Below are 18,698 nucleotides of genomic sequence, written 5' to 3'. Positions count from 1 at the left end.
TGGAACAGAAATAATAGTCAGGGTCAAGGATTTAAACCACTACCTCACCACCCTTTTCATTTGTTTAGTTTCCATCCCTTACTATTTCTCAAACGTACGTTTTGGGCTTGTTTTCCTGAGAGCAACTCTGCCTGAAGGTAGTGGAGCTTGCATTTATTTGGTGTCCAATGCCATCAGTGCTGAATGCAAGCCAGGGTCCCAAAGGAACACTCTAAGGCTCCCAATTGTTCCTTTGCAGCCATGGCTTTATCTAGCCCATGCCTGACGTCTGATGAATTAACAGGTGGGTGTAGCTAGCTCAAAGTGGCCTGGTGTGCCCAACTGGGAGGCCTGGCTAGCCTAATTAGGTCCACGGGCCGGAGGATCCCCACCAATGCAGTAAAAGGTGAACACCATACACTATACAATATAATTTATATAAAATTTGTTTAGCAACAGCAATACTAACCTGGGGTAGTATGTGATGGAACCTGCTCCACTTGCTGCTGCCTGATATCGGAGAGTAGATGGCTCGTACTCTGATGTTCTACAAGTTTTACAGCCCCGAGGGCATCTGATCCAAACATCTGGATGTCCATTGAGACCAGACATACTAATGTATCTGAATCATTAATATTAATCATATTAATATTAACACAATAGAAACTGAAGGTCAATTCATTTATTACGCTTTCTCTATTCAACTGATGAAAATGAAAATAGCTTTATAAGTTTGCTATATGCATTTTTCTTGGCCTAGTATTTATTATTGCATTTAACTCATAATTTTATATACTACTTGATTGTAAAAAAAATCTCAAAGGAGGTATTATACTGAAATCATAATTGAAGAATCCAGATATCTCCTTTTGTCACTTAGTAATATCTTGGAGGGGGGACGGACGGACAGATTCAGTTATTTGAAGGTGTTCTAGGAAGACCATGTTTCTTATGAATGTGTCAACTTGATAATAAAGTGTAGCATCAGACATAGAATCCAGTCCTTAGTATGGACTCTTGAGAATGTAAGGTATTAAAAGAAACCATATTCTAATGCACGGGTCAGCAAACTTTTTCAGCAAGGGGCCAATCCACTGTCCCTCAGACCTTGTGGGGGGCCGGAATATATTTTGGGGAAAAATATGAATGAATTCTTATGCCCCCCAAATAACCCAGAGATGCATTTTAAATAAAAGCACACATTCTACTCATGTAAGAACACCAGGCAGGTCCCACAAATAACCCGGAGATGCATTTTAAATAAAAGGACACATTCTACTCATGTAAAAACACGCTGATTCCTGGACTGTCCACGGGCTGGATTGAGAAGGCGACTGGGCTGGATTAGTTTGCCTACCCATGTTCTAATGGACAAATATGGAAAGTATCAAAAGAGCCTGCAGATCACAAGATAGTCATTTGGTGTCCTCCAAGGCTACTTATCCTTTGTTGGTGGTTTTTAGTCATGCTACCTGCATATTAATCTGCTACCTTCCATAGTTTACTATTAACTTTTCTTGACTTTGTATCACTCCTTGCATCCACCCTCTTTCTGTAAATACTCAACTACTGAGATCAGAACAAAGCATGCAAACTAAGCAAGTTTACGCAACTTACTTATTGGCATAATTTATTTTGTGCACAGTTTTGTGCAACCTTCCTCAGTGAAAAATATGCATTTCTTTGGTGCAAATGACAAAAAACTGCACTGCAACAGACTTACTTTTATGTAGCACTTTTAATTTTCAAAAGTCCTTTACAATTCTTGTTTGTGTTGGTTTTTTTTTGGGGGGGGGAATGTATGACTCCAACTTTACAAATGGGTAATGGTGTCTGCGAAATAGGAATTGGCTAAGATCACAGCACAATGAGTTTATGGCGCAATGGGAACTTGAACCAATCCAAATCAAACTCTCTACCCACTGAACTGTATTGTCTGTTGTTTACTTAATGAGAAACATGTCTGGGAGTCTATAGCTAATGATATGGATAATTTCAAAAAATTGCTCACTTACCTATGCTTTTGTCAACTTTTGCTATCTTAGTACAAGCCACTTCACCCATTTCAGTGAGCATATAGAGCACTTCCAAAGCTGATATGACAAGTAACACATCAGGCAAAGTGAGATGACAGATGATTTCTTTGTAGGATTCTTGATCTACATATTCACAAATTAAGACACCATTGTCCTCAGCTTTACAAAGATTAGCCAAGATTTCCATGCCTGAAACAAAAACAAATATTTTAGAACCAAACATCTTTATCCTCAATTATCCAGACTAGAAGTAATAACCACATAACAGCTTACCCCTCATTTTTAAGAATCTATCTCTTGCCATTAAGCATTTTGTAACAGTATGAAACATTAGATGAGTTGTTTTGAAATCAACAGGGTCCAATAGAAGCTGAAAAAGAAAGAAAGCACTTTTACCTGAGTGATGTACTTATAATGGAGAATAATATTTACAATCACTGAAATGATTAGAAAGATGTCACATTCAATACTGAAAACATTTTCAAATGGATGCTATATCATTTGCACTACTGTGGATAAGTAAATTCTGTTCTTCATTAACTCTCACTGTTTTTATTACCACTAAATTCAGTCTCGTGTATTAAATTTTAAAAGCAAAAGGAAATAGCAGTCCAAATCCATTCATTTCTACTAAAAATTCTCTCTGAGTTCAATGAAAATTATTGCCAAGTAAATGTGCAGAGGATTGCAGCCTAAGGTTACAGTTCTATCTGTTCTTATCTGGAACTATGCCCCAGTGAAAACAAAAGGATTTATTTTTGAGTAAGCATGTATAGGATTGTTCTGTAAGGCTTTGTTTGCACTACTTTATGGCTTGTTTAGATTATATTGGAAGACCAGCCAATAGCTTTAAACATACCAGGAAAAATAAGCATTAAATGTACAGGACATTTCCAGAATTTGAAGAAATTAGGGCCCTTTTGAATACACTACAAAGTAAGTATAAAACAGCCACTTTTATTGTATTAAGAATGCACTGGGCGCAAGCTAGGAGAACAGTAGCCAATCTTCAGTGTTAAATGTAAAAGTATTATCGACAATTGGTGGCTTTTGATTTTAGTGATGGGTTACATTTTTGGTGAGGGTATGGAATCTAATTGTTTAATCTCATCCCAGACAAAGAACAGGGATGCTACTTTGAAACAAAAACAAACAACCCATATCTTTACATCCCAATGAGGCATTCCATGATTACAAGTACATGCTATGAAGAACACAGGGATACAATTTCAGTGGACTAAAAATATCTGCAGAAACTTGCTGTTCTCGAAAATATTTGAAGAGATAATAAGAAACAACAGGAAAGCGTCTGGAAGATCTCCAGTCCCCTTTTACATGAGAATCCTTAATGTTTAAACTCAATCCAGCCCTGGGATTCAAGCCATTTAACTCATAAAGAGCATATTTTGAATTTGTTTCTTACCTCTGCGGCAATGTTTCCTAATGTGTCAAGCCCCAACTGTCTTAGAGAAATAAAATGACTGTGAGCAGAGAGTAATAAGAAACGAAGACAGGTACGATTAGCTGCCAACAGCTTTACATTTCCCTCCTCAAAGGAAAGATTTCGTAAAATCACTGCAATCTGGAGAACCCGTTGTCCTTCAATATCGTTAATGCCCAACTTGCGCGGTGGATGAAATAAAGACTCCCATATCCAGTCTTCTGGTGTAGCATCTATAAAAGACAACACATTCACTTGAACAGTTTCTGCTCTAGATACCCCAGATATAATCCAATGCTCATTTGACGTAACTCACCTTGAGATTTGTTTCTGTCTGAAATGAGGTCACGTACTTCATTATCTTCAACAATATCCCTCCAAAACTGAACAAAAACAAACAAACATTGACTTATTTTTTTACTGCAAAGTTTCCTTTTACAAGATAGCAGTCTGAAAAACCCATTGTGATGCGGGGGAAATGATGAGACTGATTACAATATCAGTATGTGTATCTGATTACAATATGTGTATTTGAAGAAGTGTGCATGCACACGAAAGCTCATACCAAGAACAAACTTAGCTGGTTTTTAAGGTGCTAGGTGCTACTTGACTATATATATATATATATATATATATATATATATATATATATATATGCTTTCGTAGATTTTCACGGGTACAGGAATGCAGGTTTTGGTGTCCTCGGGTGTCTTCCCGTGTAAAAGTTGGGGTGTCTAGGCGACGTTTCGACGAGGTCTCACTCGTCATCTTCAGGCTGGTGCTTTCGGCTTCTTGTTACTGGAACAGGCTGGTGCTTTCGGCTTCTTGTTACTGTTCCAGTAACAAGAAGCCGAAAGCACCAGCCTGAAGATGACGAGTGAGACCTCGTCGAAACGTCGCCTAGACACCCCAACTTTTACACGGGAAGACACCCGAGGACACCAAAACCTGCATATATATATATATATATATTCTACAATAACTTAGTTATCAAGCAAAAATCATGATAAAATTACAGTGCAGGATTGTACACTCCTGACCCAAAAGTACTATTTTGCCTTCAGCGTTTAGCTGCATAGCTACAGATGTGCAGTGACAGAATTATGCACTTCAAAAACTTATCCATGTTGTGCCTTTCTTTAACAAACAAATACCATCCATTTTTTTGGATGAATATTTGCATCTTTTTATTTAATGTGCTCAATTTATTTTCTTTCAATCTGGGATAAACTGCGAACCTATAGATAGTCTTGGACTATGACTCCATATTACTTCAATCACCCTTGATTATTAGCTCTGCTTGCTGGGGCTGGTGGAAGTGGAAGTTCCAATAACAAGTAGAAGGACATTTGCTCCTCATTCTTGATGGCCAATGCTACAGTATCATTTTAAATCAAAACAACCACTGACGCAAAATAATTTCATGTTTAAAAGTAAAAGACATCAGCATGAATAACAAAACTCTAAGCCATCTGCCACCTTTTGTTATATGCTTATTTTTAATCCTATCAGTCTCTTGTTCTTCTATCTCTAAATGAAACTCGTATGTAGTGTCACTGTAAATATCATGGAAAGAAAGTGGAGCTAATTCACACTTGGTTGGGAGAGCAAGCATAAAAAGAACAGCTTAAACACTATTCCACTATCTGGGGCGGGGATCAAAGAAGAAAATAAAATGTAACACCATATAACAATTTATGCAAACATGATCTCTTTATCAATTATTGAATGTACAGTAATAGAAATGACACGTCTAAAATCAACTTAATGCACGCCTTCATTAAAACATGAAACAATGAAGCATTTAAGTAGGGTGCACTATACTATTAAACATTAAAAAAGGAAAAATTAGAATTTCCAAAATATAGCTAATTTTAGAAGCAGTGTTACTAAACGGCATTCCTGAGTAATTCTTTTTAAAACTGTGCTATCATACTAGATACACTGTAACAATTATAAATAGATTTTGGAAAACATCCAAGCTTCCTATTAAAAAAATCCTCACAACATAACTGAAGCTCCTATTACTGCTATCACTAAACAATGAGACATTCCTGGACTATCTTTCCTCGGGACACAAATATTCAATGGATGTAACAGGTCAAACACATATAATTTGGTACATTTCTTTATGCACCCCTAGCAATAACTATTTGTGGCCTTTTTGGTGTAACGACCAAATGGCATGGGACACAATTCTCCCCCCTGGAAGCACGGCACCCCAAAGGATCCCCAAAAAGATGCAAACAGAGCATTCCCCAGCAATATGAATGCATAGTCATTCAGTGCACCAGGCTATTACAGTGGTACCTTGCGCACCAGGCTATTGAGGTGGTACCTTGGTTCTCAAACGCCTTGGTTCTCAAACAATTTGGTTCTCAAATGCAGAAAAGCGGGAAGTAAGTGTTCAGGTTTTCAAACGTTTTTTGGAAGCCGAACGTCCAATGTGGCTGTTGGCTATTGTTTCCGGGCCATCTGCACCAATCAGAAGCTGCGCCTTGGTTTTCAAACATTTCGGAAGTCAAATGGACTTCCTGAAGGGATTAAGTTTGGCGCTTTTGTTTTTGCTATTTATTTTGTGGTTTTGAGGCTTTTTCAGTCAATTTGTTTTTGTGACTGTGTGAAACCTAGTTCAGCTCCTGATTGATTATGTGACTGTGTAAATGGATAAAAGCACCCCACCCAAACAATGACTATCGTCAGTGCAGGTAAGGGGGGGGGGAATTTTATTTTTATCATCTACAATACTGTCATTTAATTTATAGTACAGTACATTGATCATTGCTTTGATTTAATGGATCAATGGTCTCGTTAGATAGTAAAATTCATATTAAATTGCTGTTTTTAAAAGTCTGGAAAGGATTAATCCATTTTGCATTACTTTCCATGGGAAAGTGCGCCTTGGTTTTGGAACGCTTTGGTTTTAGAAAAGACTTCTGGAACGGATTACGTTTGAGAACCAAGGTGCCACTGTACAGCTATCAAATTCTGGCCCATTCCACTTCCTCCAAGCTTGTATTGTTTTTACCTGAGTGGAGAGTATGGGCTGGGAGTATGGGATAGCATGCATCCCTTGCCATTAAAAACTGTTTGCAGTGAAGGGACATGGCCTCAATTTTAAGTGGTGCTCTGCTACAACTGCTAGACGTAATTGAATAAAACTTTGGACACTTTTCTCAAACAGAAGTTTTTATTAGAAAACCAATATTTCAATGAGATAAAGATAAAACCCTCAGCGAGAAACCATTTTTAATTACTGAATGCTACCATTTTTGCTATGAAGGCAAATTGACATTCTCCGCATTTCTCCAATTGTTATTAATCTTATCTTCACACTTTATACTTTTTTCTCTGTGAAATAGATTTATATTTAAAATAGTAATAGCTAATTGCCTGAAAAATGTGATATATGGAAACTTTTTCACTAGTGCCTAAGAAATGTTAAATCTGGGCAGAAAAGTCACATTTACTTCATAGATACAGAGGTCCTTTTTAGTTTCACACACTTCTGTCAATAAAATTAAATTAAAATGTATTTCGCTTTTATGATCTCAAGTGCCTCAAATTCGGTTTCAAATGTGTCAAATTCTGGATTATTTTCATCAACATATCAACATATATAATACAATCCACCTGTACTGTCATTATTTGCTTGTTGCAAAAACTGATGAAGTAATTAATAATTCTTACATATTAACACAAAAAGATGTTTTACCTTAAGTTTCTTGTTAGTGGATTAATACAGCTAATCGTGCCCTCTAGTGGGCAAAGAAATGTTTTGGGGCTCTTAAATAAAGCATCTCTAAAACATCCACTGTGTGCATGAAATGCTATATTTTGGGGCTTAGTATATAGTGCTCATGGCACAGTAACCACCTGAATTGTTTATCACACACATAGGTCAAAATATGGCATACAAGGCTGAGTGGTGGTGTGCAACATGCAACAATGCAATGTCTTCTCAAGGAACAGTACACACAGCCTATCGTGAACACTATCCACGCTCAACAAAATAACTGACATGGATGTGCAAACCATTGGTTGTGTGAAACTCAGCTGAAGTTGTACATATAACTTTGGAGCTGACTAAGGAGACTTTCACACATTCTAAATGCTGTTTCTCAATACTAATCTACAATAACACAGTCGCTGTATTATTACCTCCAGCAGCACCTACTGGGGAGAAGGAAGCTTTCAATCTATCCCTGCACCTACCTACTTATTTGAAATACCTGAGAGCTCTTTATCTGATCCACTCTAAATAAAATTCCCTTCTTCTCTTTAGTCTAGCTTTGTCACTAGTATTAAAGCACAATGTTTAAGCTGCACTGTTGAACTGTAAGGCTCTATCACACATTTTTTTTTTGACATGCTGTTTTTAAAACTATATTTTTAAAAATTACCTTAACAAAATCTCTATCCGTTTTCTCCTTCCATTCTTCACCAAACACAGTAGAAAATGAACCTAAAGCTATGAGTTAAAAAGCATTAAAGTTACAATTAAAAATTGTCCATAAACAGCTGTGACAATACTGTAGATAATTTGAAAACAGTGTAATTTTGCGGTATTGTGGCCAGCCAATCTCATTCAGTTGCAATATATTTTCTAGTACCCATATTACAGTTTATTAGAAGTAGCATAAAATATTTTTTGAAAATTGTTTTGAGTTACGTCTTCTGCTCGGAGTGGGGTACTTACAACATGGAGAAGAGTGCTTTCGTTTGAAGGGCAACAGCCCATTATATCAACTCATCTAAAGCTGCATGAATTGGACTGCTGTTAAGTAGAATGGGGGGGGGGAGTTCTTTTATCAATCCTGAATAATAAAGGAGCTACCTGCTATAATTATGCCACAGGCTAAACAAGCCAGGAAGAAGAAAAAATGAGTGAAAAATCTATGCTGAAGAAGTAAACTCTGCGTTATGAAAATTCAAATGTTGTGCTTAAAAACATTATGCAAATAACATTCAAAGAAACTTGCTTAGTTGCATAAAGCTGTTCATTTTGCTTGCTTTGATCTGAATCTCATATTGGAGTTCTTGCACAAAGTAGAATTTTCTTGAAAGAAACTAGCATGGCAAGAAGGGGATAACTTCAAGCCACATATTTCTTAGGTGCACATAATTCCCTGCATGTTGGTGTCCTCTGTCTACAGTTTCCAGCCTGCCTAGAAACCTTTTTTTTTAAAAAAAAAAACAAAACCAAGTGGAAATGCAGACACCCAGAAATCTGTCCACATTCAGATCCTACAGTGCATGTAAAAAAGGAATCCTGGTTCCTTTCTAAGTTAAAAAAGAGTATTGGCTAAACCAGGGGTTGTCAACCTGGTCCCTGGCACCCACTAGTGGGCATTTCAGGATTCTAGGTGGGCAGTAGGGGGTTCTACGGCACAAGCTGAATCCTCCTTCCATCGAGCACTGGTGGGTGGTAAAGAATTTTACCATAAAGAAAGATGCATTAGTGGGTAGTAGGTATAAAAAGGTTGACTACCCTTGGGCTAAACCCTAAAAGGTTCATTGAACTATTTGAGATAATCACAGGAATTGATGTGGTTAGTTCCAAGGCTCATCCTATTCTCTGAACAAAGGAATGTTCTATGTGCACAAGAAACTGACATGTGTGAATGAAGTAGTCTCCCTTATTACAAAGAATGGGAAATCTCTGCATACCTGAGCCTTTAGACTGCACTCTTCAAGCCTAAATACTTGATTTTTAGGATCTGTACGACTGACTTGTATGCTAATGCTGATCAAAGTTTGATAACAAACAGCTGCATAGAATTCAAATCCTAAAAGTTACTCTCCGGAATATGCCCGCAATATGGAATTTTTTTTAAGGCAGATGTGAACCCCACCACCACCACCACCAAAAAATGCATCTCTTATGCTCTCTTTTTGGAGTGATAATAGTGTTATACAGCTATGTTGAAAGACACATTTCTCTAGGTACCAGAGTAAAATTTTACACAGGAAGTTTAGTTCTGTCTTCAGCTGGAAGCTGGCCAGCTGCAGACTCTCTGATTTAATCCAAATTGGCCTTTATGGCAGGAGTTCAACATCAAATTCTGTCAGTTTCAATAAATATAATGGCTGTATTCAGATGTCACACTCAACCATAGTTTAGTAAGACTCCACTCTTTTTTCCTCTTCTTCAGCAATGCAGTCTCTTCTCAGTCTCTTCTCCTTCGGGTGCAGCAGTTAATGCTAACTATGGTTTGTTTAACAAGCGAGCTTCATAATTCATGAAGCATTATCCATAATCAAAGTTTGTGTAGTCTGAAGACAACAAGCAGCAGCAAATCTAACCTGGAAGTGGAAGTTTCCTAATTCCTCTTTGTAGCCAAATCAGAAGCAGGGAGAAGGGCAACAGCCCAAGGCTTGCTGCATCTCATGCATCCTACATTAACCTATAGTTTAGTATGATATCCAAATGTGGCCAGTGGCTGCATACATGTCCTTTTACTAGTGGTTCAAAAGCACATCTCTTCAGCAATTATTCTCACCTAAATCTCTGGCTGCAAGAAACAAATAACCCCGCTCTCCCCAAAACCCCATTAGTTTGTTTATTCCAATCTTCATAAACACATATTTGGCCACGATCCTTGTTCTACTCTAGACTAACAAAGCAAGACATGATTAACCATTTCAAGGAAACACAAGAGATGCTTGAAATACTGAAACTTGTATGAAATTCAAACTATTGTGAAATATTAAAGGAAGAAAAGAAAGTTACAAAAACTTGCATAAGTGTGCTACAGAAGCAATGAGACTGGAAGGATCTCAGCAGAAAAACACTGCAGGATACAGAACTACTGGACAAAAAGTGGGTCAGCTTACTGGAGGTAATAGAATCAGCGTCATTTTAACTTTAATGTATCGTCTCACCAGTGACTTGTGAGAACTTTAGGGTCAAGTACCAATCCAAAATATCCCCTCAGTTCAGGGGTTGGTTCATAGATGAAATTATTGGAATATTGTTTCTACGTATTAGGCTGCTATTAATAGCCCTGTCTTGTGCACCTTTTCTCAGAAATGTAGTAACTATTTGTTTAAGGCTGAGGAAAGAAAGAAAATTCTATGTTGGGAACCATTAGGAAAGGGACTGAAAAGGAAATATCCCCTAGAATAACAGCGTTATAGACAATCAAGGATGTGCACAGATCTATCAACAGACTTAGTCATGGTAGCTAAATGGAATGTACAGATGCATGGCTGGGATTCCTCTGAATGTCAGTGGCTGGGAAGAGACACAGTGGTGTTAAAGACTGCTGTCTTCACTGACTTTTGTAGGCATCCCAGAAACATCTGGTTGGCCAGTGCTGAAAGCAGGATGCTGAATCATCAGTCTGATTCAACAGGACTCTTCTTTTGTAGGGTTATGAAACAGGTAGAAGATGGGAAAAGACAGAGCATGCAGGAGGAAAAGAGGAACAAGGAAACAACTCTGCTGCATAGTAGTACACTTGCTCATCAAAGGATTATTCAAAGTAGAAACTTACTGTCATCAAATACCCCAGCGTTAGCAAGCAGCAAAGTGATGATTTTGGGGTCCTTGTCAAGCTGCATAACATGCTTGCTTTCATTTGATAGAAGAGTGCACACATTAATAGCAAAGTCCACTTCATTTGGGAGTCCAGATAACAGAGAAAGCACCAATTTACTATAGTCATTTGGCGAATTAAAGTCCATAGATAGCCCATAACTTTGTCGAAGAAAATCTATTTATAAAGGCAAAAATACATCATTAGCAACAATGCACCTGTAGGCTTTTTGTGCCATTTGTCCAACGGAAATCAAGGACAAATGGCGCTACCATCGACTAATTTGTCAAAATTTACCTGACACGCTGTGCTGCTGGTAATTATAGGAAGATGGAATTGCACCTATAGGAAGTTGAGGCTTTGGATTGCCTGGTTGTACCTCATCATCATCCTCTCCAAAGTGATGTACTTTCTCGTACTTTTCTAGATAACTGAAATAAAGAGCAAGGATTTTTCACTATGTAGAACTTCATACTGTACAATCATACAATGCTAAAAAACTGTAAATTGCTTTAATTTAGCAGCTCAGTGAAACTTAACAAATTGAGGACTTCTTAAATAAATAGAACACACCATAGATCCAGACTATTAAGTTCTGATTTGAAGGGCACAATCATATTCCAAAACATCCATAATTGTATTTTATATAGGCTATTCTATAGCATTATATTTTAACTGCATTGCAGACCTTCAAACTTACTATTAAACTTTTGAAAATAAACGAACCCACCACCACAAACACTAAATGTACATTACAGCAGTTCTATTAGATACACCTACAACTGAAAAACTGAGTGTATTTTTTGCAGCTTGCTGATACCCACAAGCCTAATTCAGGTGCTGCTATTCAGAGTCAACGGAATTAGTTACAGACTTGAACAAAATCTTCAGTGTTGATCACTACCCCCATTGCTTTAATGTTTGATATTACTTCACACCAACATCTAGAAGGGTGACCAAGATCAGTGCCCTACTTAATGTAAGACATTTCAAAACATTGCCAAGCAAACCCAGTCAGCACAAAAGCAAGGATTAGCTCAGATGACCATCAAAATCAATGTTTGAAGATTTAGCAATAAATCAAAGCTCCATTCTTCACTGAAGGGAATGCAAAGGCAAAGCAGCATCCAGCTGGATTGAACCCCACCACTGCTGATGTCAACCTGAGATGTCAACTGATTGACATGTGAGTGTGGTTGGGGGAAAATGGCCTCATGGGCAAAGACTGACCTGTGAGTCCGAAGATCCCCACCTGTACTTTAGAGGACTTGGATGAGATGTCTGAATTGGATCACTATATTTACACTCCCAGTGGTTCAGAGAAAGACTTTGCCCAAGAAAGTGGAAGACTTTTAGTCAGCAACCCTATGTAGACAATGACACCCCACCCAACTAAACTCAGTGGGAATTACTTCCAAGTAAATATGAATAGGATGAGGCTCTTAGGATCAAAAAGGTGGACTCAGTCTCTCTCAAGGAAAAGTAGTCTCTTGGGGCCCAAGGACTTTCTAAGGCAAGGGCCTTTTAATTATGCCCAGTGAGATGAAGCACAGACTCTTAACACTTGTAAAATGAGCTTCTAGAGAACTATTCCCACCAAAAAGTTACCACATTCTAGCTTTAAGAACAGCAACATGCAGAGTACATTTTAAGAGTATTATTTTCCACTTGTACAAATATAAACTTTTACAAAAATGTTTTCAAAGTGGTGATTTCATAGTTGTGGCAAATATATTTAATGAACATTTATTTTACAGATTAATTCAACTTGTCTCCCATTCACACTCAGAGTGGTCTATGGGGACTTCCATCGAGGAAGACCAAACATCCTTACCATCAGAGAAAGAAGTATATTGGGCACCTTCAGAACTTTCCTTGCTAAAAAGTGTGCTCTTTTAATAACTATTTCTGGTCTAGCCAGCCACTTCAGAATCCCACTCAACTCAACCTTGCTCTGTTTAAGCAAAGGGAGTAATATGTTCCTGAGTCATATATACAATTACTAATATGTAGAAACATTAGCATCCCCTTATCCTGTTTACAGACAGTGAATATATGTATTGTATTTTTTTCTATTTTATAGTTCTATCCAACAGTCCTCAATCGAGTGAGAATACACCTGCAGCAGCATACAAAAGAAAAAAGGGGGGCAGCAACTGAACCACTTAAAACAAGAATTCAAACATACTAAGCACAAAATGGAGAGCAAGGATATTAAAAAAACAAAACAAAAAACTATACAAAGGCCTTTCTATAGCAGAAACAACAATTCAAACGCAAAACCCTTTCTAGAAAGGGAAGTCTTGGCTAATTTGCCAAAGCTCGTAAATGAGCTGGCAGGTGCACTTCTCTGGAAACTAAAAAAAGGGGTGGGGGTAGGGGAAGCCACACAGAGAAGATCTAAGATCTAACTGCTCTCATTCTGCTTCCATGAACCAAGTAAGGACTCTCTGAAGATGCCAGATAATGTGAGGAGATGTCATTCTGGGCCCAGATTGTTAAATCAAGACTTCTGAAACCCGCTGATGCGCTGGCTAGGCCGGCCTTCCCCAAAGGCTGCACTGGCTACGATTGCTGGAAGTTGTAGCCCAAAACATCTGGAGAACATTAGGCTGGTGTCAGTACTGGTTTGAGGCACTACACAAATTACAGGGAAAATCTATGGTGCACATTTTCAAAGCTGGCATCATGAGATATCTCCAAGGCAGTCTAGTCAAAAGTCTTACAGCTACTTTTTGCAACAGTTATGGTTTCACAACACACAAAAGACATGGAGCAATGTTACAGTTGTGCAGCACAGAGAATGTAATTCTTGATGATTTATTATTATTATTATTCATTTATTGGCTCGGGGCACAATTTTAACAGGAACATTGCCTACACAAACTTCAGTGAAATAGCAGCTGAGCTCCAATGCAAACTTAAAATCGTTTTGCATTTGTGTTACAAGCATTCCTGGTGGATTAAGCCCTTGCCCTCCTAATTCTGCCCCTTCCACTTTGAATTTTGGCTTAGCCAAAGCAGAGGGTGAGTTTTGTGCAAGCATTTTTATCATCAAAAGCAAACCATTTACTTATTTACTTGAAGTACTTATATACTGGTTTTCGTGTCAAAGTTCTCTCAAGGCGGTCTACAGAAGTTAACTAAAACCATAAATCAATTTAAAAAACAAAAATAAAGCAGTAGTATTACACAAACTAAAAACAACTATCCTTTAGTGCTCGCTTCGGCAGCACATATACTAAAAACAACTATACTTTAAATCTAACTCACATCACTAATAGAATGCAAATTGAAGTTTTAAAGTAAATTTAAAAAGTAACAAATACATCTTATACATCTTTTGGGATCTTTTTAAAAAAAGAAACTCAGAGTCTGGGGCACCTGCACAAGGGCACCAATAGAAGCCTTTACCAGTGCCATGGAACCCGCCAGGTTGACGACCCCTGATTTAGAGATTTGACTATAGCACTATGTAATGTTCAGTGTTTTCTGTATAAAACACAGAGGCATCCTGTACAGTAAAATAAAATATGCCACATAAATCTATTATATTCCCCCTTTTTAAAAAAAAAATGTAAGTGATATGTGTCTAATCCTCCGATGAAAAGCTCCTGCACACATCCTGCTTCTAAAACCAAACTAGATTACAGTGGAAGTAGTTACCCATTTATGTTGTGGCATTAAGGAAACTGTGTTTTAGCTGTCTCTGCGTTAGCATCAGTGATTGATTTCCCTACAGTCCACACTCTACCACAAGCTACAACATTTCTGAATTTTTGCTTTGCAAAGTGATGTTTGAGCAGATTTCTCATTTGTCTTTCTACTCCATTAATTGACTGCATTCACATTTTTATATGTTTAAGGTTATCGACAGGTTCAAAACATTAGAATAGTTTCCACCACTGTGCAAGCAGCATTCCACTAACACAACAGGATTTCCTTTTCCTTTCTTCTTGTGGGCCCTCCAAATCTGTTCCAGACGGTTCCCCAAGCAGATTATGAGGGTGTATGGGGATGCACACAGAGAAGAGGACATTAGGAAGAAGTTTGGCCTCATTGAAGGCCAGTATTTCAATATGAGTAGGAAAATGAGAGTACCCCTAAACATTTCTTTTAGAAAAAGTACTATCATATTTATATTCTTTTATACACACATATTCATAATTTTAAAACTTCAGTGTATATGCCTTTCGAATACTGAAAAAAGTAAACAATTCTTTTTTAAAGGTTAAATTACAGCTTTCCACTTTTCTGTTGGAAGAAAATACCTTATTCAATTTCATTCTGTATTACAATATAGAAAAGCAAATCATCCTTCAAAAATAAACAGGTGTGTTTTTAACTCATAGCTCCATTAATTAAAATTGGCTTGCCCATAATTAAAATCAAGCACAGTTTAGAGTGCAATCTTACATGGGAAAGGGGTGTGTGTGTGTGTGTGTGGTTAACTCCATATTCTAATCGTTTTCTAGGATTTTAAAAATGCAATGTATTGTTTAAATTGAGGGCAGTCACCTGTCCTCTTGTTCTCTATAAAGCACAATTGTATACAGTGGTCCCAACTGCTATGGACCAAAATTTATTAAACTTAAAATAATAATAATAACATAATTAAATAAATACTATGCACTGTAAAAAGACTTGAGGGTCCTGAAGCCACAGTTTAGTTTTGCTTTAGTTTTGCTGCAACTAAGAATACAGTGGTACCTCTGGTTAAGTACTTAATTCGTTCCGGAGGTCTGTTGTTAACCTGAAACAGTTCTTAACCTGAAGCACCACTTTAGCTAATGGGGCCTCCTGCTGCTGCTGTGCCGCCGGAACACGATTTCTGTTCTCATCTTGAAGCAAAGTTCTTAACCTGAAGCACTATTTCTGGGTTAGCGGAGTCTGTAACCTGAAGCGTTTGCAACTTGAAGCGTATGTAACCTGAGGTACCACTGTATAAAATTATTTAAGAAGAGGGCAGGGTTGTTTTTTGTTTTTTAACCTTTTAGGAGACTAAAGTATGATAAAATTAAAAAAGACTTTAGATAGAAATTACAGTATTTGCAGAACAAGGCTGAATTTTTTTCCTATCATGGGACTCTGCCAGAAACAGTCTGGGTACCTTCAGAGTGAACAGACATACCTGCCCCAGCAGAGTGCATGCCTGTAAGCTAAATATTCTTGCAGGGCTAATTTTCACGAGTAATGGGTGTAAGCCTGCAGGGTGGGCATGAGAACGTGGGCCAACTTTGCTGCTCTCGTATGGTCTTGGATTAGAATTCTGGCTTTGCCCCTAGCTTGGTTACCTTTTCTATCCTGTTTGTAGAAATTCTGGGACTAAATCAGCTTTTGCCCGCTGCTGCACCCTGCTTAAATAAAGCTTCTTCTCTTACTCTCAAGTAAGAGCCTCTGCCATTGTGTCTGGGGCATGAGCTAGGATAGCATGGGATACAATAAAGCACTTTATGATTTAGAACCAAAGGAAGGACTTTTATAGTTTTAAACCATGGAATAGCACAACCCAGAGTACTACAATCTTGGTCTTGTAGAAAACTCATTTTAACACTGATGCTATTAATGACATGCAAGCTATAGGACAAAGCTTTCCTATAAATCTCATCTGTTAATTCTCAGAGTGGCTAAAACATCTGTGCCCTGAGAACAGAGAATTTCCATTCCTGATATCACTAGTGCAATAAAGGCTGAAAACATGTACAAAGAGGGTTTTTAGAATGAATGTACACTAGCAGTACTGTTAGCTGTCCAATGCAAGCATAACAAATCAAAATAATACTGCAGCTACTTAATTTAATGTTTTAAAGTATGGCCTCAATGAGAAGCAGCCAAAAGAAATACACCTCTATACTACTTGGGGGAATGCTGAGATGGAGAAATGTTTTGGCTCAAACTAGAACCATTTCAATAGAAAGAAAAAGTGTTGCATTTAGCATATGGGGAGAGCAGAAGCAGCTATTCTAAACCAAACAGCTATCTGCACTATCCAACTCTGTTTTCCTTGTGATACTCATGACTATTGCTGAATCAAAAGCTGGCTGATAATCCAACCTATTTGAAATTAAATTCAAATGGTCAAGTTCCATAAGGGAAACTATTGTATCTAATATGAATTCAGGTCAGATTTGATAGAAAACTGGTTATCTTACACTGAGCACTTGAAAAGAAATTGGTAGCACTATGGTGCTAAGGCATCAGCAATTGGCAGCCCTTGGGTAGTGTGTCATGTGGTCTCCCTATTGTCAACCCCAGACAGAAGAGAATGATACAGAGCAGCAGCATCTGTGACAATGAAACTTGGTGGCAAACTATGGAACTTCCCCCCTCCTTATTGCAGTGGTCCTCTGACAAAATTAGGTTTCTGACCAGAGTCCCAGGCCTTTAATAAAAGCAAAGAGCAGTAGCATCTTAATGACTTGGGAGAGATTTGAGATGGGGTGTGGAGTCTAAGCACACACACAACACACACACACACACACTCCTTACAATAAAGAAAAGGAGTTATGTGGCTGAACATTATCCTGATGCTTACTATTCCAAATGATTGCAAATAAATTGCAAACTTATTTCTCTGTTGTACATTAATATATCTTCTATAATAAGTTAATTTAGACAATAGTGCTATTTTCTGAATTGTATAGCAGGTTATGAAGTATGGAGTGACATGTAAGTTATTACTTGTTTGATTTACAGTGAAGGTTATTGGAAGCAGCGACAGCAAAGAGAGAGAGAGAGAAAGAGAACGAAAGACAATCTCTTGTTTCTTCATAGACCACTGAACTGGCATGAAGCATATGGGGGCAGCTGAGTCCAAGTTTAACAGATTCTTTCATCATGACAATGGCAGAGCACAGGGGTGGGAGAGGACTTTAAATGTTAAGTAGCAATCAATTTTTAAACTGTCTAAATTAAGAGTTTACAATAATGCAATATTGAATAAAGAAAAGATCTCAGTGTTGTGCTGTTCTTTTGTTCTGGTACCACAAGGCAGAACAAAACAAATGACTTAAAAATGAAACAAGTATCACTTTCCCAGATTTTTGCTGGTGTATAAATAGCATAACACAAAGCAATCAAACTACAACTTTCATACATACCATTTTAAAAACCAAGTGACTTAGTTCTGTTTATTGTTCAATAACATATAAAGAACACCAGAATTCATTCAGTCTTTAACAAAGTGAGAATAAGTCAAAAAGACATCTTAGAAAAGGCTGCTCTCTACTGGAAAAATTACAAAATTGCTACATTACCTACTTTGCTAGAGCGTAAGAGGAAAAAACAACAACCCTCAAGCAAAAGAGGAAAACGTGTAAAATACAAAATACATGCAAGGTGATTTTTCAACAAGTATTATTCCCAAGACAGATCTGTCAAGAATAGAAATATATTTCTTTCAATTACAGTTGTAAATGAAAGTCATGTTTCTGACTTTCTTTGTTCACTCAAATGAATTAGCCGGATGTAGCAAAAGAGAGGCCAATCTTTCATCACAACTGCTGCAGCCACTCATAAGCTCTAAACTCCATCTATGATCCCCTCCTGCCTACTGAAACAAGTTTCTTAAAAGTACAGCATGTGTAGGGATAACACCCTCTTCTCAGAAACCCAAACACTGAGCTATGGAGCTGGTGAGTTAGCTGTCTACTTCTGGGAGAATTAACAATCCCACCGAACGCTGTCTTTTAATGGCTACAA

General features: G+C 37.6%; 1 protein-coding gene across 4 annotated transcripts in view; it reads right to left on the bottom strand.

The window, feature by feature from the left end:
• ARID2 (AT-rich interaction domain 2) overlaps nt 1–18,698 on the bottom strand; it is a 103,937-nt gene that overhangs the window by 30,012 nt on the left and 55,227 nt on the right. For all 4 annotated transcript variants that reach the window (XM_081928912.1, XM_081928915.1, XM_081928913.1 and 1 more), the window contains 8 exons: nt 11,295–11,428; nt 10,956–11,174; nt 7,860–7,927; nt 3,773–3,839; nt 3,439–3,689; nt 2,289–2,385; nt 1,995–2,204; nt 449–601 (listed from right to left, as the gene is read on the bottom strand). In XM_081928912.1, the coding sequence (XP_081785038.1) occupies nt 449–601; nt 1,995–2,204; nt 2,289–2,385; nt 3,439–3,689; nt 3,773–3,839; nt 7,860–7,927; nt 10,956–11,174; nt 11,295–11,428 (1,199 nt within the window). The remainder of the gene's footprint in view (nt 1–448; nt 602–1,994; nt 2,205–2,288; nt 2,386–3,438; nt 3,690–3,772; nt 3,840–7,859; nt 7,928–10,955; nt 11,175–11,294; nt 11,429–18,698) is intronic.

The sequence above is a fragment of the Podarcis melisellensis genome (assembly GCF_964234715.1).
Source record: "Podarcis melisellensis genome assembly, chromosome: 10".
In the NCBI taxonomy this organism is placed as follows: domain Eukaryota; kingdom Metazoa; phylum Chordata; class Lepidosauria; order Squamata; family Lacertidae; genus Podarcis; species Podarcis melisellensis.
The sequence above is the reverse complement of the archived record's forward strand: the minus strand, read 5'-3'. Positions and strand labels throughout refer to the sequence as shown.